The sequence below is a fragment of the Heterocephalus glaber genome, unplaced genomic scaffold (genome assembly GCF_053883595.1).
Source record: "Heterocephalus glaber isolate CG9 unplaced genomic scaffold, H.glaber_assembly_v1.0 deba00001472, whole genome shotgun sequence".
In the NCBI taxonomy this organism is placed as follows: Eukaryota; Metazoa; Chordata; class Mammalia; order Rodentia; family Bathyergidae; genus Heterocephalus; species Heterocephalus glaber.
Genome location: NW_028258315.1, coordinates 19478768 through 19504037, shown reverse-complemented (window position 1 = coordinate 19504037; position 25270 = coordinate 19478768). Strand labels below are relative to the sequence as shown.

Here is a 25270-nt window from a genome sequence, read left to right as displayed (position 1 = left end):
TTTTCCAAATTAAAGTGTTCACATTTGAAGAGGGCACTGTGCTACCTAACTTCTCAGGATTCAAGCAGTTAGACACTGCAAACCAACCAGGTAACAATGCTTGCAATAAGCAGACACATGGACTAACTCACATTTCTCTTCAGCTCTCCCTAGAAAAGGGGCACTTGCCTCCAGGGTTCACAGCTGAACATGAGGAAGTGTTGTCATTTATAAATTGTCAATATCAAATTACATATTCTGCTGCGAATTGCATGTTTCCAAAATGTTACAACTGGTGTATTGATTTGCAGTTTATTTAGGATTTCTAAATAAATAACAGAGGTAAGTCTAATTAATCAAGCCAAGACCAACTTCAAAAGCAATGCATGTTGTTGGTGCAAAAGATTTTTTTTAATGTACATTCTGTAAACATGCTTTCCTAAAATAGTTACAAATTCTCAATATCAAATCATATATCTTCCTATAAACTGCAAATTGAAAAATGTTACATGTGTATTAATTTGTAGTTTATTTAGGATTTCTAGAAATATAGTACAGTTGCCAATACGAACTTAACACCAAACAAGACCAAATTTCAAGGTAAGCTTATTACTGCAGAAAATCTACACAAAATGTTCAAATTTGTACACATTCTTTGCTGTATAGAGTAAGAACCAGCCTTCCTATTAAAGGTCATTCTTACTAGTAATGGATATTGCAATAATTAGAAATAACACTACCACAAGAAGAAATAACATGACTCCTAAGTGATAAACATAGCATGTATTTCTATCGGAGCCCCACAGAGAAATTCCCAGTTAGTCAATTTCACCATGGTCTAGGAACTCATTCAGATTCTCTAGGAGGCTGAAGTTCTGGATTCTAACTAGATGCTTCTCCCCAAGAACCAGGATGTAAGTTCTATGAGAATAGGGATTTGGAAACATTTTATGCATAGGTGCAGTCCCAGCACTGAGAGAAGTACCAACCGCAAAGTCCGCACACAGGAAGCATTGAATGAATTGAACTAATGATACGGCAGGTCCAGAATCTGAAGCCAGGCTTTCTGACTTGGAAGTCCACTATTCTTTGGTTTTATTCTCTCCAAAATTTAGCAAACCGCATACTATTTTCTGCTTTACTAAGCTAAAAGACACTTTCTGCCGACAACTGAGCCTGAGAGAAGGAAAGTGACAATAGTTATACTTAAAAGATCACAGAATTACCTACAGCTAGACATAGTGTAACTGACATAAAACAAAAAGCAGTAATAAAAAGGTATTGCATGTAAACTGTAAAGTGGACAGCTAACCATAGTTACTTGGCAAAAAAAAGATGAAAATTTTCACTGTAAGATAAAATGTTTTAAGATCTTACAAAAAAATTGAAAGATCTTGATTCTGTATTAGTGACCAATAAACACATATATTCTAGATATAAAACATAAGCTTCATTTCATGCTAAGAAAAAAGCTCTGGTTCACAAAAGAGCTCTCTATTCAAGACAGCTATGTTTTCACATCTGGTCTTTGTCCTCTCCCAATGTGAGGAACCAGACAGGTTTGTGCACAGGTGTATGCTCCAGGATAGGAGAATCTCAGAGGAGTGGCCACTCAAGTTCTTCCAGACCTGGAGGCTGAGAGGCTGCGCTTCTGGTTATGATAGCTCATTATTTCCTTCCATGTGGAGAGCGGTGTTAGCCATAGAGGCTCCGTGTTAAATCTTACCCTCCATTGTACAGAGCAAGGAGACTATGTTACGAGGAACCGCATCCTTGCCAAATTAGATGTTTACCTTCAGAAACTGTCCTGGAACATGATGAACGTTTTGTAAACCCGAGAAACAAGAAAGCCCATGAGGGTGGGGAATTTCCAAAGAACTAGAGAACAAGGAAGCAGGTGTCTTTGGATAAGGGTCATGATTAATAACCAAACTCACCTGTGATAAAAAGGGGAGGAGAATAAAAAAGCGCGGCGGCAGTCTCTCTGAGAGGCTCCCGATTCTATCTCTGAGTCTTTTTCTTCATCCTCACTCCCCCATTCAGGTGCTGTTTGACAAGTGACGGCGGGCTCTGTCACTTCCATGTTTCATTTTATAAGTAATCGTAAGTAGGTAATTTCAGAAGATGGTGAGAGAGGGGATAATAAAAGGCCCAAGAATCAAATCCCTGTTTGCCAAGTGTTCTTACCTCATGCTACTTCTGATTACTACAACAAATGCAATGCTCCACAGTACAGTGTGGATGTGTCCCCTAAAAGTTCTGTGTTGGGAACCTTAATCCTCAAATTAATATGTTAATAGTATTTGGATGTGAGGTCTTTGGGAGGTAATTAGAATTAGATGAAGTCCAGAGCTGGGGGGGGGGGTTCTCCTCAAAGGAGACTAGTGACTTTACAAGAAGAGAAGGACAGACTCAAGCTAGCACACTTGGCCCATCTCCCCACGCGATGCCCTTGACCAAGATACTATGCAGCAAGGAGCCCTTCACCAAATGCCCAGCAGGTGGAGTTGGCTGGGACCTCTCAGCCTCTAGAACTGTGAGTCAAACAAACCTCTATTCTTTTTCACTGACAACTCTACTCTCAGGTATTTCACTACAGCAAAAAAAAAAAAAAAAATGGAATGAGACATCCCATTTGGAAGGGCCGAGATTGGTGAAAATTCATGTTTTATGATGATAGTAATCCCTCTCCTTATCTATTACCTTCTTAAGTGCTTACTTCATGAGCTCTGCTAAGTATCACATGTCTCAGCTCAGGTGTGCAGTGACCAGCTTGTGCACCCCTGGTCTCTACCTAATGGCAGCTTTTTATTCCAAACACTTGGTCAAGAATTGACACATCTTCCCTGAGTTATGGGATGATACAGATAAATTCCAACAGAAGCTATGTAAAGGCACACAATGAAGTTACAGCTATTTTTGCCTCCATCTCTGTTAACACCTTCCATCACAGAAATTTTGTGAAGAATTAACATTCCTGATTCAGCCTGTAAGTCAGTTATACAATTCTAAACATCCTGATAAAAATTGTTTCCAAAATCACTGAATATAAACATCTTTATTTTTGTACTTAGAACTATTTTTCCTTGGTACAAAATCATTTAACTTCATTATAACTATTTCAGAGGAGTTCTGATTTTATAGCAATTCTAACAATTTTAGTCAGAATTAGGCTTCTATAAACATCCAATTATAGATTATTTTGGTTTCCTCATCTATGTTTTTAAAATATTCAGACGTGTATATAATTTTCATATACAAAATGTCAGTGATGTTAAATGTCACATAGCTGCCATAGGAAAACTGTTCTATGAGATTATGTTGATAAAAAAAATCTAATACTTTAATAATAATGCTGGTGAATATGTAATTAAGTTACCCCACAAGTTAAAAAGCCCACCGTGGAAATTTATGTATTCTGTATATTTTGTAAAAATTAGAAAATACAACAATTAAAAATTAAATAAATTATAGTATATCCTTCAACAGAACACTGATATAGGCATTTAAATAGTTTAAAAGCTCATAGAATAACAAACATACAAAATAGTTTTAATATTATAATTAAGTAAAAGTTGCAAAGTTTAAAGTCTAAAGGGGATAAACAAAGCTATATTGTGTTAGTGATATAAATATGAATTTTCTTTCAATTCACTTTTTAAAATGTGTTCTTTAGTTATTTCTCCAATTATAACTAAGCCAAATAAAATAAATACAAGGAATGTTCATTTTAATAAAATGGGGGACTACGTGACTTTTACTTTTTAATAAAAAGGGCACTAGATTGAACAGGAAAAGGTGTTTATCAGTGTTTTGCCTGTCTCAACCCTACAAACTGTCTTCCACATGAACAGCACTCAGCACCCTCCCTTATACTGCATCTCTCCCCAGTACTGGGCATCAAATCCAGGGCTCCAAGCACACTAAGCAAATATTCCACTACTGAGTTCCATACCCAAGACCCCTTTATACCATATCTTGAGACTTCCTCCACACCCTAAAATATTCTAAGCTCTCCCATGCATACAATGAAGCTTAGAAATGCTACTATGATATACACCAAAAAACACAAGCTTTTTCCAAACTACAGAAAATTTAATTCCTTGGGATGAAATCTAAGACAAACTGCAGGCATGTACTACATTCCATCTCTAAAACAGAGTCCTAACTAGTTTCCTATTTCCCTAGCACAGCAAGATTATGTTTATGGAGAGTTAGCATGACACGAAAGGATAACTCAGGGGTTCCACATTCATTTCATTTCTTAAACCAAGAGAAATTGCAATGTAAACAGACAAATGGTGAAAACAAACTAAAGTTACCAGACATTCAAATTCTGTTTGTTTAAAGTGAGAATTGTTTGTTCAAAGATTATTAAATTTGCTAGTGGGGTGAGGATTTTGTAGCAGAAAGCAACTTCACTACACTGAGGGCACAATGTAAGAACCTGTCTGAAGTGCATCATGGGAGGAGAAATCTATCATCAAACTCAATTTGAATGCCAATTGTTCAGATAATTTTTACTGTGAACACACAGCATTTTTATGTAATATTAAGAAATTAATAAAGCCTGGCCTGAAAGAAGATCACTGTTGAGTATACCAAGAACAGCCAAGTGGAATGGTGGGAAGAATGAAGCACTGCTAACAGCGCCAACTACACTAGGGCATATGTGAATTGTGATGGCTACCAAAGAGTAAAAGAGAGAACAGATAGTAAGTAATCTCCAGATTCACAGAGCTGACTGGCCAACAGAACAGAAAACAAAAACTCAATGGGAGGGTTCTTTCCGTTGGTCAGTCAAAAAATAATGTCAGGCTGGAGAAACATACTTTTCTTCTTTGATTTTTCTTTAAAGAACTGAAGAGCTGTCCTCATAAGAATAATAATTTGAATAAAGATATGGACTATATACAAAGAAACATGTAACTCTAAAATCACAATTCTAAACTTAAAATCATAAATGTGTACTAAGCAAATGGAGGTGGGGTGTGGTGGTGCACACCTATAATCCCAGCACTTTGGGAGGCTGAGGCACAAGGATTCCAAGTTCAAGCCAACCCAGGCAACTTGGTGACTTAATGAAACACTGTCTCAAAGGGGAAAGGGGGGACGGGGGATGTCACTCAGTGCTAAGGCCTTCGTTTCACTCTCTAGCATGGAAAAAAAGAAAAAGGGCATCCAAATGGCAGACAACTGCACAGCGAGAAAAGAGAACCGAGAGGCAGAAACTCACAGGCACAGGGTGGACAGAAAACTTCAAACAAGTTGGGTTAGAGTTGATGAGGCTTGGAGGGGTAAAAACAATGGAGTTGGGGCACCCAAAAAAGCACCTATGAGCTTCTAGGACAGTAAGAAGTCCAATGCTGGGTGTGGGGTGTAATGACGCAGACAGACATGACAATGGAAAAAAGAGACAAAGACCAGGTCATGAGGGGACATAAATTCCACACTGCACCTTTCTATTGTGCCATTCTTCCTGAATGAGAAAACCTAGGACAAGTTTTTGTGGCAAAGTAAGACAGTCACACAGACACAACAAAGTTTCAGGGGACGATAAAGAAAGTGTGTTTAGGACAGCTATAAATAATTGAAAAATAGCAAATAAAATGTGGATGCTATCAAAAGCTAACAATACAAAATTTTCTTTTATCCTGTCAAGCACTGTACAAACTTACCCCAATGATACTCAGTCCCTTGAGGTAATCCTGACGAGGCTGGGCTTGAGGGACACACCCGGCCAGCACTACTTTCTTGTTTTCCTCTTGAGCTTTTCTAGGAAATTGAAGAGGGGGGGGAAACAGTATGAATTATTTGCTCTGAAGTATATCCTGGGAAAGTGTTGTTATGAAGATGAGTTCTCCAAATAATAGGCCCAGCTAACGTGAACTAGGATTTTCTTGCAACTGCTTAATGAAAACATTAGACTTCCAACACTATATGTCCATTTAGCACAGCACTAAGAAACACAACAGTAGTCCAATCTGACAATGCCTTTCATCATCTCATTCCAAAACAATCATACAAAATTCGCAGGGATATGAATCATTTTTGAAAGCCACATTTTCCAGACAGACAAGCAAACCTTTTCAAATGAGTTCTTGATCTTAAATATTAATGAAAATATGCTCAAAACTATATATACTTTCCTAGTCTTTTGAACAATACAAAATGTATTTCAAAAAAATTCAAACAGGAGAACAGAATAAATAGAAGGCATAATATCTCATATCCTGGAAATGGCCACATTTTCCCACAACCCCCACCCATTCTTGCTGCTCAGAACTTAGTTCTTGGTCACTTATGCTTCCTACCAGAGTCCAAACATCCTTCAGATACACAACATATACTCATAAGCAGACTGGTCTGACACATGCAGGTATTTATATGTATACAAACATATATACATATCTTATTATGTACATCTGAATATTTGAAAAAGTATTCTGGAATATACAAACCTAGATGTGAAATCTATGTTCAGCTGTGTAATTATTTTAATAGCATAAATTCTAAGTAGAAAACTTGGTTTAAAATATACATATCTGGCTATCTTTTAAGAATTTCTCTGCTGAAGAGGGAGTTGGAGTATATTTTATGTGAATATTATTCACTCAATCAGGCATATGTGTATACAGCAAGCAATAATTTCTGTGCTAGGAGACAGTACAAAGCAGAGCTTTTATATTCTTCTAGAAACTATACAGATTCTTTGTGTACTTTAAAATTAAATGTTCAAATTCTCAATTCTTTTTCAAGTATAGGGATTTTAACATGTTCTGAGGGTTCATTCACTTTTTTTTCCTGATTCCTCACTAGTATATTTTATGCACCAAACTGAGTGCCTTGCTGTCCCAGCAGTCTCTAGGTTTCTGAAGTTAACTGAGAAAGCTGAGATGTCTACAGCCCAGTTTCTGGACATGTGACTACACTACTGTGAAGTGAAGTTTCTATACTCAGCCAACTGTCTTGTCATCTTCAACTGTTTCAAGAACAAACATTTAGAACCAATAAAAAATTAGGGTTAAAGGGATCAGTTCTGTGTGATAAGAAGCCTCATCAAAATCTTCTGGGAAGGATGAAGAGAAGGATTTAATGAATGAATAAGAATACAAAATAACTATTTTCAGAGAAATATTAAAATTCCATTTCAGGAACTTAAGAGTACTTTGACATAATTTTCCCATTTAAGGTCCTGAAAAACCTTACTGAATGAAAATAAAGTGACTTTGGTTTTACTTTTTTATCAGTACTGAGCACATCACTGCACACCAATGCTTTTCTTACAGTAAACGTGAAATACTTTAAATGAAAAAAAACCTTCTCATTTTCTTTAATATCTTTTTCTTTTTAGAGGAAACACCTAGAGTCACTGCCAGACATCCAAAAGATTCTGCAATCACTAATAATTAAATCAAATAAAAAGCCTGCTTCCTATCAAATGAATTCAATTACTTAATTATTAAGCACATTTATGTCATTATAGTAAGTGCTTAAGGGAACGAAGTAATGAAGAAGACCAGCACCTTACACTCCACAAACTCAGGGTTTATAGCAGATGAGATGTGAAAGACAATAGCACAGCATCAAGTAAAATACTTTTGATGACAGGGAGATGCACAGATAACATGTGATGAGGAGGAAAAGAATGTGTAGGCAAAACAGACAGGAAATGGCTTCATGAAAAACTTAGGGAGGATTTTTATCAGCAGACAGGACGAGGAGAGAACATAGAGGCAAAGAAAGCTCCAGGCAGTTGCTACAGTTGGACAAATACAAGAAGGTAAAAAGCAGGAGGTCTATGGGCGGTGGAGGGATAGCACACTGCTGAACACTAGTCTGGGTCATGAAATAGTCGAGGCCTGATTTTAAAGGAGTAAGAAGAGCTCTAGAAAATTAAGAGGAGAGGACCCAAATAGGGACACATGATTTAATATTTATTGAACATTATTTCATGCTTTTATTGAATTTGGCTTTAAAATGGTAGGACAACCAGAACCATAATCTCAACCAAAAATCATAGTCTAGTCATAAAATCTCAGTGCCATCCTTTTTATGTAACAAAAGCAGTAAAACTTTTACTGCAAATTCTCAGAATACTCCTATTCTAAGCATTCCTTCATGCATCCTGTATTTTTTTAAATGAGTTTTGTTTAGGTTAATAAAAGCCTGAATTTTTTTTCTTTAGAAATATATCTAGCATAGATATATTTTTAAAAGCCTTCATTCTTCAAACTATGAATGCTGATGAGAATAAAACCTTAAGCAACTTTAAAATAGCATGAATTAACATGTCTTCCCCTCAGTCCTGAAATGTTAATGTTAAAATGAGAATGCAAAGTTAATGTAATGGTTCACATTTTCTTGAAACATATTTCTAAGTAAACAGCAACATATCTTTGTCCAAAGCATTGACTTGAATAACACAGAAAATATAAAGAAGCCTTTCTCTTTTCAAGGCATAAAATGCAAGAAATAACTGGTATAGAATCTTCAGCATCATAAAAAACTAACAACAAAATAATATTATTCCCTTGCTTTACAGATAAGAAAATTGAGATCTGAAGTCATGAAACGGCTAGGTGTGGTGGCTCACACCTAAAATCCCAGCTACTCAAGAGCCTGAGACAAGAGAATGACTAGTTCAAAGCTAGCTTGGGCAACTTAGCAAGACCTGCCTCAAAATAAAAAGAGCTGAAGATCTAACTCAGTGGTAGAATACTTGCCTAGCGTGCCCACCTGGGGATCAATTCCCAGAACTGCCAAGAAAAGGAAAAAGAAAAAGAAAAAGAAAAAGGCAAAGGCAAAAAGACAAAAAGATGTGAAGATCAAGGTTGAGTTAGTGATAGAGTTGCAAGGAGCACCCAGGATCCTCTGGTTCTGTGGACAGCACACTGTAGAACATAAATCACAGTTGAGTTTTTGCTGTATAATAAACAGTGGTACAGACATATCTCCACTAGACCAGCACAGAATTTTAGAGACTAATAATACTTTGAATATCTTCCAGAAAGAAGCACAACTTGGTATCTGACAACTCTTGCTTAAATGAGTCTTAAAACAAAATAATAGTCTAATGGAGAGTAATAAATTCATGGGTATATCAAAAAGTAGTTTTCTAAAAGTAGCATGTAAGAAGGGATTGGTAGTTCTTTTGCTGTGTTCATTACTCTTACTCCTCATACTTTCCTATAAATTGATATTTATATAAAAATGTCTATTTCCTAACCAAAACTTTATCTCAAGAAAAAATTTGAGTTTGTACCTGATTTTAAAATTTATAAATACATACTTATACACTCACCTACATGGTTCATACTTTACCTACATGGTTCTGTTGGCAGAACATGGAAAGGCAGGCTCTGAGTTGCCTAGAGTTGGAAATAAAATTAAGATCTGATGGCTTTATCAATCTGAAAATATATATTAATATCTACAACTTGGAATATATAGCAATTTCAAAATCCAAAGTAACTGAGCTATAATATCAGGATCAGAAGACTGAATGTTATTTTAACTGACAAAAGTAAAATGTAACTGTTTATTTTACACTCTTAAGAAAAAAATAAGTCATACCAAAGTGAGCAGTCTACAGTGCACCTAGTAAAGATGAACCAGAAGGGTAGAAATTTCTCAGTGTCTGTACTACAAGCCAGTAAACAGAGAAGTAGAAAATAGTCTTCTATCATAATCTGAGGAAGCAGCAACATAAAACCAATCACATTGTCAGGAATGGTGGTGTACGCCCAGAATCCCAGCTACTCAGGAGGCTGAGGCAGAAAGATCACAAGTTCGATCTCAGCCTGGGAAACATGGGGACATGGAAAGATCATTTCAAAATAAAAAATTTTTAAAGGCCTGAGGATGTAGCTCACTGTGAAGGCACTGAGTTCAATCCTCAGTACTGGAAAACAAAAGGTTGAGCAGGAATGTAGCTCAACTGCAGAGCAAGCACTTAGTATGTACAGTACAAGGCCCCTGGTTTGATAAAATCCAATGTATATTATGATTTTTTTTTAAAAACCTACATACTTATTTAGGTTTTTTATGTAATTGCTTAAAGCCTGTCTACATGCCCTCCCAAAGTGTGAATTGCACACAGACAGGCATTTTTTAAAAATTCTTTTATTGGTACATTTTAGGTATATAACACATTTACATTTCTCATTGGGAACTTGTAACTTTACATGATGCATCTTGGTTCTTATTTTTTCCCCATTCCTAGCCCGCCCTTCATCCCCTCCACCCTTCCCTATTTACAAAGACTTTGTTTCCATTTTTTTTTTCCTTTTCTCATCATTTTTCCTTTCCCTTCTTTCCTTTCCCCTGCCCCTCCCACTACCCCTACCCCTTCTGGACCTTTGGTTCACAGGGGCATTACCAGGTTTAGCCCATGCCTTGCACGTTTTATTAGCAAAAAGGAATGGAGAGGGTACTAAAAATCCAACCACAGACATGAAGCAAAATGATTAATGGCAGAAGAACTCAGAATCAGTGGAGCAGCAGTATAATGAAGTGATAATGAGGACAGACTGAAGCTAGACTACCCGGGTTTTACTACTGGCTCTGTTGTTTGTTAACTTTGTAACCATAAGGGAATTTCTTAAACTCTCTGTGCTTCAATGTTTTCATCTATAATAGAAGTTACAAGGTTGACGTAAGGGTTAAATGTGTTAATACACAAAAAAGCACTTTTAAAAATGCAGACACATAGTACTGAAAAATATTCACTATAATTTAAGGTAATAATGGAGACCAAACAAGGAAACATACTCACAATATGTGGTTATAAGCAAGCAGCAAATTATATAATAGGATGTAAACTACACCCAGTTTTTATAAGGAAGGTAGCAAAAAGGTAAATGCATGAGATAAACTGTGAAATGAAATACTCCAACTTATAAATAACAACTACTTGATTGGATAAGGAGTTAAGAAAATAAAGAGGACACATCAATATTATCCTTAAAAGCTTGGCAGCAAAACAAGAAGGGGGGAAAGAGCTTCCCAGCAGCTCTGCTAAGGTATCTGACATGCCCCTAGAAGGCCTCATCCCAAGGCCAAGACCAGTCTACAAAGACACCTGGGTCACAGGCCTCTCCATCCACCTTCCTAATCTGCAGTGGCAGACTCAAAGAGTACCCCAACACTCTTAGACCTTCTCCTGCACAGGAAAGTTGACCAACTGAACAGATTTCACCTAAATGTCAATATTTTGTACAGTATCCATTCTAAGTAGTCACATGACTTCTGCTTTACTTCCTCAGAGGAAGGGAGTTCATCACTTCAAAAATTGTTTATCAACACTGAACACCACTTGTTTTATTAAATTCTACCTTCAAATAGCCCCCATTTACTTATCAAAAAGCGTTATACCCAACACTGAGCTATAGCCAAGTCTTTTTTTGTTTAAAAAATGTAAATATTCTAAAGGAAATACTTCTAAAATCTGGACATCCTCTCATTTCCTATTACAGACAGTACAGTGAATCTAAATGAATCTGTACTGTGTATGTTTGCTTAGATAATCCCTGTGCATATAAAATTTCACATCTGTAAAAGACTGCCAAAACTTTCTAGCCTTGTCATTTTGTTTAATAAAAAGGAAACTGAGGATCAGAAAGATTAAATAGCTTGCCAGAGGTCACAGTAAAGACAGAGGCACTGCTGAAAGACATCCATCACTACCCTTTGTGCAATATGGCTCCAATAATAAATAATCCCGAGAGGCCATATACATTGATTCTTTTCTTTCTTTCATAGGTGTCAGCTATTAATTCTCGATATGTCAGTTTCTAACTTCTATCCTCCATCTATCGTCACTGTTTCTTTTCTTTTCTTTTTTTTCTTTTTTTCGTGCTGGGGATCGAACTCAGAACCTTGTACTTGCACGGGAGGAGGCGGAACCACTGAGCTAAATCCCCAGCCCTACTGTCACCATTTCTAACTGGTATGTAATGAGTCTATGAAAATTTCTAGAGTAAATGATGAAAAACAACAACTTCGTTTGTAAAATCATAAATTAAATATTTTGTGTCCATTATGCATACAATATATGCTTAGAGGCTTGTCAGATAACAAAAGAAATTTGTGCTTCTAAGCCACACAGGAAACTGAAAAGATCCCTTCAAATTAAAATAGACAACTTATGAACACTTTAAGACTCTAATCTTGTTAAAAAGCTTACAAATGACCCCTACTTGCGATATATTTTCTAGTTACTTCTCCAAAACTTATAACCCTCAGAAAGTCTCCAAACCCTTTTCTTTTGTCTAAGTTGTTGTCCATACTTCAGTCCCTTGGTTAAGAAGGTAAGTGAGTTCCAAATTCTAACTGTCTCCTTGAGTCAAATTTCTTTAAGAATTCCTGTATGGGTGGTGGCGAACCTATGGCACATGTGCCACAGCAGGCTGTATCATTGAAAGCGCTAAATGGTTTGCCATCACTGTCCTATACACACATATGTAACTAAATCAGGAGGGTTTGCTCCTATTTATCTTGTATTGTTTTGATTCACAGTCTCAAATTACTGAGCCTAAAAGGCCAGTAAAGGAGCTTTTTTCCCCCACCCTTTTATCAGGAAGTTTAAAGTTCAATGGCATTTTTGTGTAACTTCCAGAACAAAGTCAGAAGAGTGGGGCTCATGAAGTCAGATCTCAGGATGTAAGATGCCTCACTGCATTCAAAACTCACACCACGCTTAGCATCTGAATCCATCACTTCCTTCTTGTTAAGCAAGGTAAAATAAGTAAAGCACACTTTTTTAAAAAGGGTTAATAGCCTAAAATAAATAACGTGTGTATTCCTTTTATGGAGACTATTTCCATAAAATGAAAAAACAAATCTATAACTAGCTTACCTCTCCTAGGACCAATATCCTAATACCATACTCACAGCAATACTGTAGAAGGCAATAACCTTCCACAGAGTAGGGGAAAAAAAGAAAAGGTCAGAAGGATTTGAGACTGTATCTGTGCATCAGAATACCTCAATAAAACGACACTAATAAGAGTTACCCTGATCGGCTGCTACCTTTACTGAATTCACCATCTAACTTCCACATCTCATTGTACTTCAATTATCACACTCACCAAGAATGACCAAAACTAAATGAAAACACGAATCTATTTTTCTTCGGTGAAACAAGAGAAAAATGGATAGTTCTGATTACAACTGAAAATGGAATGAAAGGGATAAGGCCTCTAAGACAATTCTAACACTTCCTAGCTGAATGCTTAAAAGTACTCCATGAAGAAAAACACATACTTCAGCTTATTTCAAGCTCCATCTACTTGAATACTGTGTGCACTGGAAGACTATTAGATCTCAGCCTGGCTTCTGGTGGAAGACCTAGCCAAAGTTAGAAATAGCTATTTAATCTGAATGAACAGTTGTTTAAAATTTGTAAAATGTAAAGCATAAAACTTTTATTCAAAGTTTTTACATATTTTTCAAAGTCACTTTTCAAAAGTATTAATGTAAAGGGAGTTTATAGGAGCAAAGCCTGTTATCCAAAATAATAAAATAAAAGGCAGAAAATAAGAGTCACAGAAAGATACAAAACTGCAGCAGTTGTCTCCTTGGCTATTTTCCTAGCCTTGAAATACCCCACCTATACTGGAGAGAGGCAGAGAAGAGATTAACTTCCTCCTGAGCTGGCTCCACGGAGCTTCATCTGCTACCCGTCCTTTAGGATCAAGAGGTCAGTCAGTCAGGCAGAGAGCATCAGAATTTTAGGTCACTTATAAAAAGTCATGTTTAACATACTCTTGTTAAAGCAACTAATGCAAGAAGTGCAGTTCTTATGGTGAACTGTTTAAAATGCTCTGCATAGATTCACAGCCCACCAGTTCTTTCTACAGACACTTACCCTACTGGACTATAAGCTCCTGAAAGGCAGTGCCTAAAGATGATCCGCTTTTACAACTTGGAGTGCACTGCAATTTAATAAATGAAAAACACTCATACCAGGAAATAACCAAAATCACCTATCAACTCACAGTATTATTACCTAACACTACATAAATTATTAACATATATTTAATTACACTTGTGATAAATAGCCCTGCTATTTTATCCCTTAAAATTTTAAAAATCACCCTTAAACTGGAATCAATTTTTTGTCAGCATCTGAAATAGATAATCCAGTCACATGAAAAACATTTGATCAGTGTCAAGGTATTTACCTACATTTGAATTTATAGTAAATCCTTTCTTTTCACTTTCACAATTACTACAATATTTGTGAGAATTATTTTCTTAGGGTTTAAACAGCAACAGTTAAGCATGCCTAACCTTCTCCTTTTTGCCCCTTCTATCTCCCCTTCTCTAACAAAATAAAACAAAAACTTCTATTTCCATTATGTCTTCAGAAAAGTAATATACCTATTAGTTATAACTAATCTGACCTCAGATTAGCATGGCATTCATCATAATGCTATGCAACTTCATATAATTTTTTAACTTCATATAATTTTTTAACTGTACAAAGGAAAAAGTATCTTACACCAGCACCAGCACAGCTGCATAGAGGAAAACTTTGGAGTCACTATCTACTTCCAGTCCCATGGAGCACAAGGATTTTAGTGAGAAAAACACTGCCTACTGTTCTGTGTGAAAATACCCTCTGGTCAGCATAAATGGACAAAACAGCACCCTTGTAAGGAGAGGGGGGCTGTCAATTTTTCTATTTGCAATGTCAGCCAAAGGACTAACTCTTGTTAACAGAAATTCAAACTATCAACTAAAATAACCAAGAGAATTAACACATACTATTCAGCATCATGACTTAAACAAACCAAATTATACCATAATACACAGTAAAACCAGGTTTTCTTCATTATTATCATTATGTAGAAAAAACTAAAGCTCAGCAGAATCATAGTGAAAGGGAGGTCAGCCTGAACCAATTAGCTTTGGAAAAGAACATGTTCAGAATATGTGCTTCTCTCCCTGAGGACAAGCTGTAAGAATAAAAAGACTATATGTATACATGAAAAACGATGCTTAGTACTATAGTAAGAAATGTTTAGCTAACCAAATAATAGTATTAAGTAGTCACTATGCAGAAGTATGAAATGTTTGAGATCAAAATTATATAAGCTATAGATAAAGATAAAAGATTGGTTTGGTGTAACCACATAATTCTATTAATTATGCATGTGACTATCTGTACAAACAAAGCATTCCACTCTTGAGAAGCTTTCTTAATTATTAGGGCTAGCTAATGTCTATGGTTAATTTCAAGGCCTCATTTCTCAAGATTTTTCTCTAGCTTTTATTAATATTAATTAATATATCCTTTAAGCCACTGTATATTCTAATGCACACAAGTGAATATACACATATATGCATATACACACATGTGCACACAAATATGATGGGGAGAAAGAATCTAGACTACTGGACTAATGCTGCTTCATTTTAACCTCAGAAATAATAAGCAAAGTGCTACATATTACTTGCATTTTTACACATAAGAAAAATTATGTAAGTGATATAAAAACCTCTTAATTTGAAACTAGAAAGAAAAGGGATGGGACCTGAAAGAAATGAGAAAATTATACTCAAAATTACTACAGAAAAACTGCTGTGGTGGAGCAAGTTATACCAGGAACCACAGTACCTGTTGACTATGGCCTTATACAAAATACAAAAAAATGAGGTGGGCATGGTGGTACATGCCTTTAATACTAGCACTTTGGGAAGCAGAGGCAAGGGGATAGCAAGTTTAAGTCCAGGGACTTAACAAGACCCTGTCTCAAAAATTAATTAATTTTTAAAAAGAGTTGTGGTTGTAGCAAAGTGGGGAGGCCCTGGGATCAATCCCTAGTACTGAAAATTATGTATATATACCCAGACAAAATGGGCATGTGAATTTAATATCTTTTAAATCCTTCTAAAAGGCAAAGCTAAATAGCAGTCTGAGCCTCCAGAGAATTGAGATAACCAACTGAACAGATGCACATACCTGTGTTGTCCCAAAATGCCACAGACAGACAAAAATACATGCATAACTAGGAGGAAATCTGTGACATTGATAGAAAACCAGGAAAGACATCATGAGTAAGCCAAACCAGGGACAACTTGCATAAAGCTTTAGAAAATGTGACATTTACAAAGAAAAGTCATAAATCAAAGGTGGGAGGCACTGAGAAAGCTGACCTCCATAATTAAAAATGGACAGACAATGGTTCAAGACCCCTGTCCTCATAACGGTTGGCTTTCAGAAATACCCACGAGTTCAGACCATAAGTATATCTCTCAACACAAAAGTAGGAATTTTTATATATGGGCCTACAGACGTGAGCATTGCAACTAGTCAATGATTTAAATCCACCACAATGCTCAAACCACACCTAAAACACCCACAACTCCTCTTTCTTATATGGAAGCCAATCCTCAGCCAGCCATGATCTTGTCATCTTTACGCAATCAGTAAAATCCAGACTTTGGAAAGACAACCGATCAAAGGCCTAGGTATTTTAACAAGTAAATTATAACAAAAGGAAGAAATGGAGGAAAACATGTAGATTAAGAGAGACTTATATACATGCCAGGTTTTTTTAATGAGCAAGATTTAACTGTATTGTGTAAAGAAAAACAGGACAAAAATCATAAGGAAGCAGAAGTGACTATTATAAAAGAACAATAGTCACTTGTATAGGCTGAGAGAGAGCTATGACTTTCATGGGGAACACAAAAGGGCTGGCAAAGTTTTATATATTGAACTGGGCGATATTTACAAAGGTGTTTGACTTAAAAATAATTTGGTAGCCTATACTTTTTTGTGTGATTTTTAAAACTTATTGTATAGCACGATTTAAAAGGCTAAAAATAAATACTTTAATAAAACTAAATAACCAGAGATTTCCCAGAAAACAAAAAGAGGAAGAGAAATAAAACTGTGGTAGCTGTCTTTGAGGTCTTTTGAACTTCCTATCTATCTCAGAACCCACATAAAAGTGGTTTTAAACCATGGAGTATAAACAGGATGTCACAGTTAGGTGGAAGAACCCTGATGCAAGCTTTTAGGGGGAGAAAACCCTCTAACTCAGAAGTAACTAAGATGACACTAAAAAAGACCAATAATTCAGAATTATTATTAAAGGGATTTCAAACAGAACATCATAAAATAATCCATTTGTGTTCTACATTTTGTGGGAACTCATTAAAACCTACACTATTGAGAGGAATATTAAAAGTACACAGGGTACAAAGAACACATCCCTGCCTGCTCTGCTGTGTTGTGTCTCGGCAACTTTGTCGGTTCTGTTTCTGAAAACAAAAACATAAGCTTTAAAGACATAACATGCTATACTCTGGATGCTGAATATCCCCAAAAGCCCATGTTAAAGTCTTGGTCCCAGGTGGTGTCCTATGGAGGGACTGTGGGCATCAGGAGGAGGGGCCCTGTGAGAAGTCTCTAGGTCACTGCGGGAGAAGGTGCAAAGGAACCCAGCCTTTCCTCTTTGAACCCTGGTCTTGATGCAAGTGGCTTAGCTCAGCCATGAGTTCTGGGAATGATGTGCTGTCACTGGCCTGAAACAGTGGGGCCAATGGATTATGGACTGGAGTCTATGAAACTGTGAGCCAAAATAAAGTTTTCTTTTCATAAATTAATCATCTCAGGCATTTCATTATAATGGTAGAACACTGACTACTACACCACAAGAGAGCTTAATTCAAACTCTGGTTCTGACAAAGGCAAATTTCCTCTCAGCCTTAGGAAAATGAAATACAAATGCAACAAGTGAATTAACCTTGGTCTTCTCTATTTTTCTGCAAAAGAATGCCTCGAGTACACAGATACATCAGAACATATGGAGGGAAACTATGTTTGTGACACAGACAGGAGGCTGGGATTTTGCTTTAAAACCTGAAAAAGCCAGGTATGATGGTTTACACCTGTAATCCCAGCACACTGGGAGGCTCAGGCAGGATGACTGCAAGTTGAAGTTCAGCCTGGACAACTTAGCAAGGCACTGTCTCAAAATAAAACATTTTTAAGATGTACTGAGGATGTACCTCAGTGTGAGGGCCTTGGGTTCAAACCCAGTATAGGGGAGCAGGGGATCAACTTGAGGATGGGACATTTCACTGTATGAGGGAGGACATTTAACAGTATGGTACAGCACGGCTGCATTGACCCAAATAGAAGCATCCTTTCCTCTCTCTCCTGTGCCAGCTGAAAAATATGACAACTAGAGCAAAGGCAAAAAACACATGGTTTTTCCACATGAAAAACAAAGCCTTTACTACCTATGACCCAGTGAAACTCAGCTCTCCCTTTTTCAATAAATACATTTGGACACATATTGCTTAACATCATAAAAACAAAAAGTCCAATAGCTTAGTGAAAAATGTATTTCTGAAAGACTATTTTTACAAATACAATGAACAGATTTCTCTAACACAGCCTCCCCCAATTAAGGTTCTCAGCAGACAATCTTGCTTCTTATTTTACTAAGAAAAGAGAAACAATCAGAAGTGAACTGTTGTTTCTATATACCATCCTAGCTAACAAACTCCCTATTCTATCACAAAATGCTTGCTCTCCATGTGTTCTATCAACTGTCCTTACTCTCATTAAGTTTGATGCTTCTGCTGTATGCTAGATCCCAGCCCTTCAGGCATACTCTGTTCCTGTAATTATCTCATTTCCTCTACTTAGCAAATTTTCCCACTATAATGGATCCTACCTGACAGCATACAAGTACGCAGTAACATCTCATCTTAAGAGTAAAAAATTAAAACTCTCGATTCTACACCTCCCCCTACCCAGTTCTACCTCTCTGTATGCCTTTGTAGTGAACCTCTTCTGATTACAATCTGTACTCTGCCTCACCCCTAGCTTCTCATTCTGTGTTAAACTCACTCAAATCCTTCTTAATATTCCCATTTTCTACTGAAACTGCTCAAGAACAACCACTGGCTCCCTCTGGACAAATCCCATAGATCAATTGTCAGTCTTCATCCTGGTCAATCTCCCAAGGACTCTTAACACAGCTGGGCACTCTCTGCGCTCAAAACACACCCTTCACTACACTACTGGCCTGGCTGCTTCTGCCCCTCCTGACCCATACTGCTCTGACTCCTCCTTGGTGGTGCTCTCCTTTTTTGTCTACCCTCATTTGCTGGTGATCTTGTCCAGCCCCATGGTTTTATATATCTACAGGACAGGATTTGTATCTCAAATTCCTACCTCATATACATAACTCAGGTATCTAGCAAGCATCTCAAATTAGCATGATCCAACAGACCTTCAACTTCCCATTTCCACACTCATCCCCATCCCCCGACACACAAACACAAACAGAAGGGAAAAAAAAGCCTCTTTTTTCTCATCTCAGATAAGTGATACCAATATGTATACACCAATAGTCAACTGCCCTGCCATTCAAAAAAAACCAAAACTAGGCCTTCCTCTTGATTGCTCTTTTTCACATTTCACATTCAATCTACTTGCAAAGGCTACTGACTCTGCCTTGACAAGAGAATTCAAATCCAACCTTTCTCTCCATTTCTACTGCTGCCATGCTTGTCCACACTACATGCATCTCTTGCTTGTACTTTCTGGCTACCACTGTGATGATTTCAAAATCTAGTACCCCAGATCCTCACAGACTTTTGCTGTCACTGCACTGCAGGCTCTATAGGATGCCATCTCCTTCAGAAGGCTTACTCTGACCACACTCTATTAACAGGCCCCTCTGACTCCACCACTCCCTGTATTTTATGCCTGAGTTACGCTCTTATCATTAAGCTTATCAAAACCTGAAATACTATTGTTTATTTTTTAAATGTCTACTTATTTCCTATCTCCACCCATACATACGGTGAGGAACTCTAATCATCACTGCATACCGGGAGCAGAACAATGCCTCACTGTGGATGCCAAATATTGAAGGCCTTAATTTCTACCAAGCCCTTTTCCATTCAAGTGCCATAGCATAATACACTAGCCTTCTCCTGCTTTCTTAGGGCTCTTCTCATCTAAGTTTAAAAAAAAGAAAAAGCTAAAACTACAAATGGAATAGAAAAAGCAAACCTATACAGAAAAAGGTTCAGTTCCATAATATCTCCAGTTTCTTTTACTTCTGTTTATTACAAAAGCAATAAATGCAATCTAGAGAAAATTAAGGCTAGAAAATACTGAATAGGAAAAATAACATTTAAAGTTCTTAAATAATATGCTATAAAATCATTTTCCTACAATTACCTTTAATTAAAATTTTATTAAAATTAACAACATTGATGTGTGCTTAAATGGCCTTTTAAAACAGAAAGTAAAGTTCATTTCTTCCTCACATTTTGGTTTTACACAAACCAACCAAGCAGACTCTAATTTCTCATACACATTCATTTTGTAATAATGTGTGGAAAGATATTTAAAGTTCTGGTGACAAAGAGTATGTCTAACTTTTGTATTTCAATTGTAATTATTTTATTTCTTGAGCTCAGATTTTGTATATTTTTAACAAAAGAAAAATTAATATACTCAAGTTGAAATCAATTACAAAAACTTTATCATTGTACCTTATATGAATAACAGTTTACTTATTTCCAAAACTTTTTACCACACTCTTTTTCTGAGTTACCTGAAAAATCTATTAGCCCATAAATACGCCACGTGAATATACTTGCCAATGAATTATCCAGGAGGTAAGGAAAAAATACAATATTAATTTCCTAACATGATGTCTATGTCTCTGGAGAGTCAAGAACAATTCATATCATGTGCTCTTCTGAATATGTGGTATCATTTTTAAAGAATTTAAGACAATGGTATTATTTAAAGAGAAACAAAACACATAAAAATGTCAATGGAGGACAGGATATGAGAACCTATTTTTGGATCATGACAAGAAACAAGCATCTGTTACTCTAAGTTCTAACTAAATTCACTAGTTCAATCAAAATTAAAGAAGAAACAGTGCTAACAGGTGCAATAAAGATAACAGAGCAAAATGTTTGATCCCAAGTAAACGCTCTGCATCAAGGTCAGAGGAAAATCTCTTACTTGTGTCTCCTGAAATAACTAAAGCCATTCAAGTTTTTGTCTAGTAAACACTGATTGACTATTGAATGCAACACTTAACTTTTTTTAAATTATCCCCAACGCAACAATTACTCTCATAACTGAAGAAGATGCTATTTCCTCCAGGGAAGTCTTTTCTGGCCACTGAAACTTTGAAATTATGTCCTATTCTCCTCTAGCACTCTATTCCTTCCCCCATTAGAGTAATGGTATTGTGTTCTATTACCAAAATGCCTTGGTTTACATGCCTATCCTACTAAACTTTAACAACATAGTGCGCCCATTACTGCTGCTCAGCTCAAGTTCTCCCTTCAGCCCATCCTTTGTTTCTTCTTAGCAGAGACTGGATTTTGCTGTTTATCCTCTGAGGCACTGTGCTAAGGAAAGAGCTTCCATCACCACAAAGTTCAAAAGTGGATTTAAAAGACAGTCTGAGTCAGTCACAATGTCCTCACTGTCCTAGTGAGTAGCTCTGAGAGCTGAGTCTGGGACCCAGTTCAAATTACTGGTGCACAGGGCAGCGTCGAGAATGGCTTCCAGAAAAAAGACTAGTGTGGGAGAAACGCCTCTCTTACTGCTGCCATCATGAAAGCATACATCTGAAAGTACTGCTACTATGATGGCATACGCCTGTAATCCCAGCACTTGGGAAACAGAGGCAGGAGGATCGCCATGAGTTCAAGGTCAGCCTGTGCAACATAGTGAGACCCTATCTCAACGGCCCCCCACCAAAAAAGTACTGCTACTGGAACAATATTATCTCAAATAGGAAGGTACTATAAACAAACTGTGAATGTCAGAACCAAAAAGCAGAGGCTCCTGGAGTGCTGAAGGCATCATTAAGCTGTGGGCTTAATCAACTTAGAATTACCAATTTCCAGACTTACAGTTATATAAGATGACAAAATCCTTATGATCCAACCCATTTTTGGCTGAGTCTTCTGTTATGCATAGCCAAAAGTATTCAAGCTAAAATAGCTTCTTTTCATTAAAATAAATTAATGTAAGAGGTGAAACCAAACTCATGCCCACCTCTGTTTGACTCCAGTGCCCACCTATCAGCAATCCATTGTGCACCAGCTTTTCTTCTCAATCAGCCAAGCCAGGATTCTAAGCCAGTCTCCCAACACTAAATGCAAATTTGTTCTTTACTGTATTATATAGGTGGTCTAGGGAATCCATACTTCTGCCTTTTATTTGTAAACTTGTTAGTCTAACATCTTTGCAGAAGCCAGACGTCATCAGAAGATTTTACTTGGCTAATAAAGTACTGGAAGTATTGGAGAAATGTAATGTGTTTATATCTACAAATCCTTCCTTAAGAATTGGCACATACATTTCAAAAATAGATACACTCTCTCCTATAAGCACTGCATGTGCAGAGGAAAGAGCACATATTTACCTCACAACCTTAATTCACTTTTTTACCTGCTTCACCTTAAACATAAATAAACATAAATCATGTATGCTCCTGAGTCCACTTAAGAGTTGTGATTCTAGAGCAAAGAGGTATGTCATATAACTCCCAGGAGTGGTTACAACCAAGAAAGACAAAAAGACATTTTTTAAAAACTAAAAGAAACTCCTTTACAGATTAAAAACTGAAGGCCCACTGGTTGAATATTTCACTAGAAATCACAGATATTTAGGGCCAAACTAGACATTTAGATTCCAATTCCTAACTTAATGTTTTCTCCACAATATCATAATTTTCCCAAGCTGCCTATTAAATACTTACTGAAAATACTTGGCCAATCAAAAATTAATCCATTATTGTATGTTCAAGTAAATCAAAATCCTTTTATTAAGTTCAAACCACAGATACACTATCTAATATACTGACTTTTTAAAGTAAACTTCATTCACTATGTGCTATTTTTTTCCCTCTTCTAGTCAGTAAGACACTGTTTTACTTAAATCATTTAAACATACCAATTGTTATCAATTCAAACACACTTGAGGGGGAATGGCAGATCCAACTGATTTTTATAGGTCTACTTTCTACAAAAACAATGTTGTGTGCCATATTTATTAAATTTAATAAGACAGAACTTGTCATATTTTTTATTTAAATGTTGTAATTTCCTTAATGAAGTAATTATTATGTATTATTGATTTCACCCAAAAGCCTCTTGGTTATGAACCTAATTACTCTTGGAAGTTTTAACTTGGAGCTCAAGAAACCAACAATCTTAAAATTTATGTATAAAGGTTAATTCAGATAGGCTTTCAGTGTTATCATTAATTTCAACATTCATTTCACCAAAGGTGATGAGTTCCAGATAATTGCTGTTATCTCATCTCTTTTGCCCAGAGCAGCCTGAAGCCACCCTAGACCAACATCACATGAAGAAAATCCTGCTCAGGTCTTCATGGAAAGAAAGGCTGATCTCCTGTCCAGCAGATGTAAACAAGGAAACTGTGGACCCAGTTACTGCTCCTATCCTCACAACCACAAAAAGAATCAGCTGCAAGATGAAGCCAAGAAGGCAAAAGAGGGGGGAAAAGCAGAAAGAACCCACCTGGGGCTCTAAAGACACTGAATTCACCCAACCCACAATGCCACCTTCTGGAACGTCCTGTGTGCAACACGTTCCACTTCCTCACTGTTTCAGTGAGTTTCACTTGAGAGCTCTATTACTTGAAGTAAAAAGCATCTTAATTGATAAAGCAGGAAAGTCAATTCTAGGGACAACAAGCTCTACAAAGAGACTATAAAACTACAGTATAACAAAAAGAATCCTTCAAAAGTATCTTTTTTATTGGATGATTCAAATATCAGCCAAGGTAAGGAGACAAGGAACTCCAAGGTTCTCCTGAATAAAAACTGATCTGGTAAACTATCAGGAAGCTAAAAAGCATTTCCATTCATTTTTTTTTAATAGTTGTTAACACATCCAGGCTCTGGGGACATGGTGGTCAACAAAACTGAGTGTTTGCTCATGGTGCATCCGTGGAAGAAATAGAGAGATAATTTTAAGTAAATAATATCTTCCTCACGGGTTTACTTCTGTTGTATAAAAATCATAAAATACTCAAACAAGTTCTATCATGATTGTGTCTAAACACTGTGATCAATAAGGGTAGCTATAAACAAGAAGACTTGGTAAACTCTTCACTCATGAATAAAACTCAGGGAGAAAAGAGAACAAGTAGAAACTGAAAGAGAAAAAGAAATCAGAATTACAGAAAAGTAAGAGGGAAATTTGAAGAAAGAGTAAGATTACAAAATAATCAAAAACAACACACAAGTGCCCAATCCTGCCTCCCAAATAAAAAATAAAGAAATACAGAATCAAACAGCATCTGTTTCAGTGTTGTGGTATCAGGAACACGGAACTGGGACAGATGGGATGTTAAATCAATTAATAAGGCCTTGGACCTGAGATTTTCTAACACTTTTTTTTTCTAAAGCCTATCTCAGAACAGAAGAAAAGATCAAACTTCCCAGCCCACAAGAGTCTCTGTAAATCGCAATCCACTTCCCAAAGCCCACTACATGACAACCCACATTCCAGTTAAATCCAATCTGTCTGATTTTTAGCCAGAAATATCATTCTATTACCTCATAGAAAAAGAAATTCCTGCACCCTTTCCTGTTATATATAGTAAATTAGAGCTTAGAAGCAGAGAAGACAATTTTTGAAAGAAAGAAAAATTTTCTAAAATGAAAACACAAAAATTAAACATTAGCATAAACGATTATCCAAAGTTTCCGCCTTTCTATACCATTAAAGTCTCAAGGCAAGGTTCTATCAGCCAAGTAAACTGAATGACTTGAGCTCCTTATTTTCTCAGAAGAAATTTAAGTAATCACTAAGTAGCCACTGAATTGTTTAACAAACTCAAGGAAAAAAAAAGTTACCAGGAAAACTTACAAGCACTTAAGTCGCTTGACCTTCTAGTATGCAGTGTATTTCAGACAGAACAATAGGTAATTGAAATTTCCCGTAGAAAAAAATTATCCTTATAATATTGTACATATTAAAACAGTCACAGAGTTCAAGTAATAGGTCAGTATGGAGATATCTGAGACTAGGCCTTAATATAAAGAAAATATAGACAATTTTTAAACCAAAGCTCTTCTAAAATGTACACTTAGATATTTGGCAGAAAGGTTTACCCTTAAAAATATAAATACTTTTTAAATTTGCAAATATTTACTGTCTGCTTTGTATGAGGCATCATACCACCCACAATTAATACCATTTTAAAACATAGTTGGCAGGCTGTAGATATAGCTCAGTGGTA

The 25270-nt window shown here is 36.4% G+C and overlaps 1 protein-coding gene across 8 annotated transcripts in view; it reads right to left on the bottom strand.

The window, feature by feature from the left end:
- Nucleotides 1–25270, bottom strand: part of Cdkal1 (CDKAL1 threonylcarbamoyladenosine tRNA methylthiotransferase) — a 627362-nt gene that overhangs the window by 465372 nt on the left and 136720 nt on the right. For all 8 annotated transcript variants that reach the window (XM_021260567.2, XM_021260565.2, XM_021260566.2 and 5 more), the window contains one exon: nucleotides 5658–5754. In XM_021260567.2, coding sequence (XP_021116226.1) covers nucleotides 5658–5754 — 97 coding nt within the window. The remainder of the gene's footprint in view (nucleotides 1–5657; nucleotides 5755–25270) is intronic.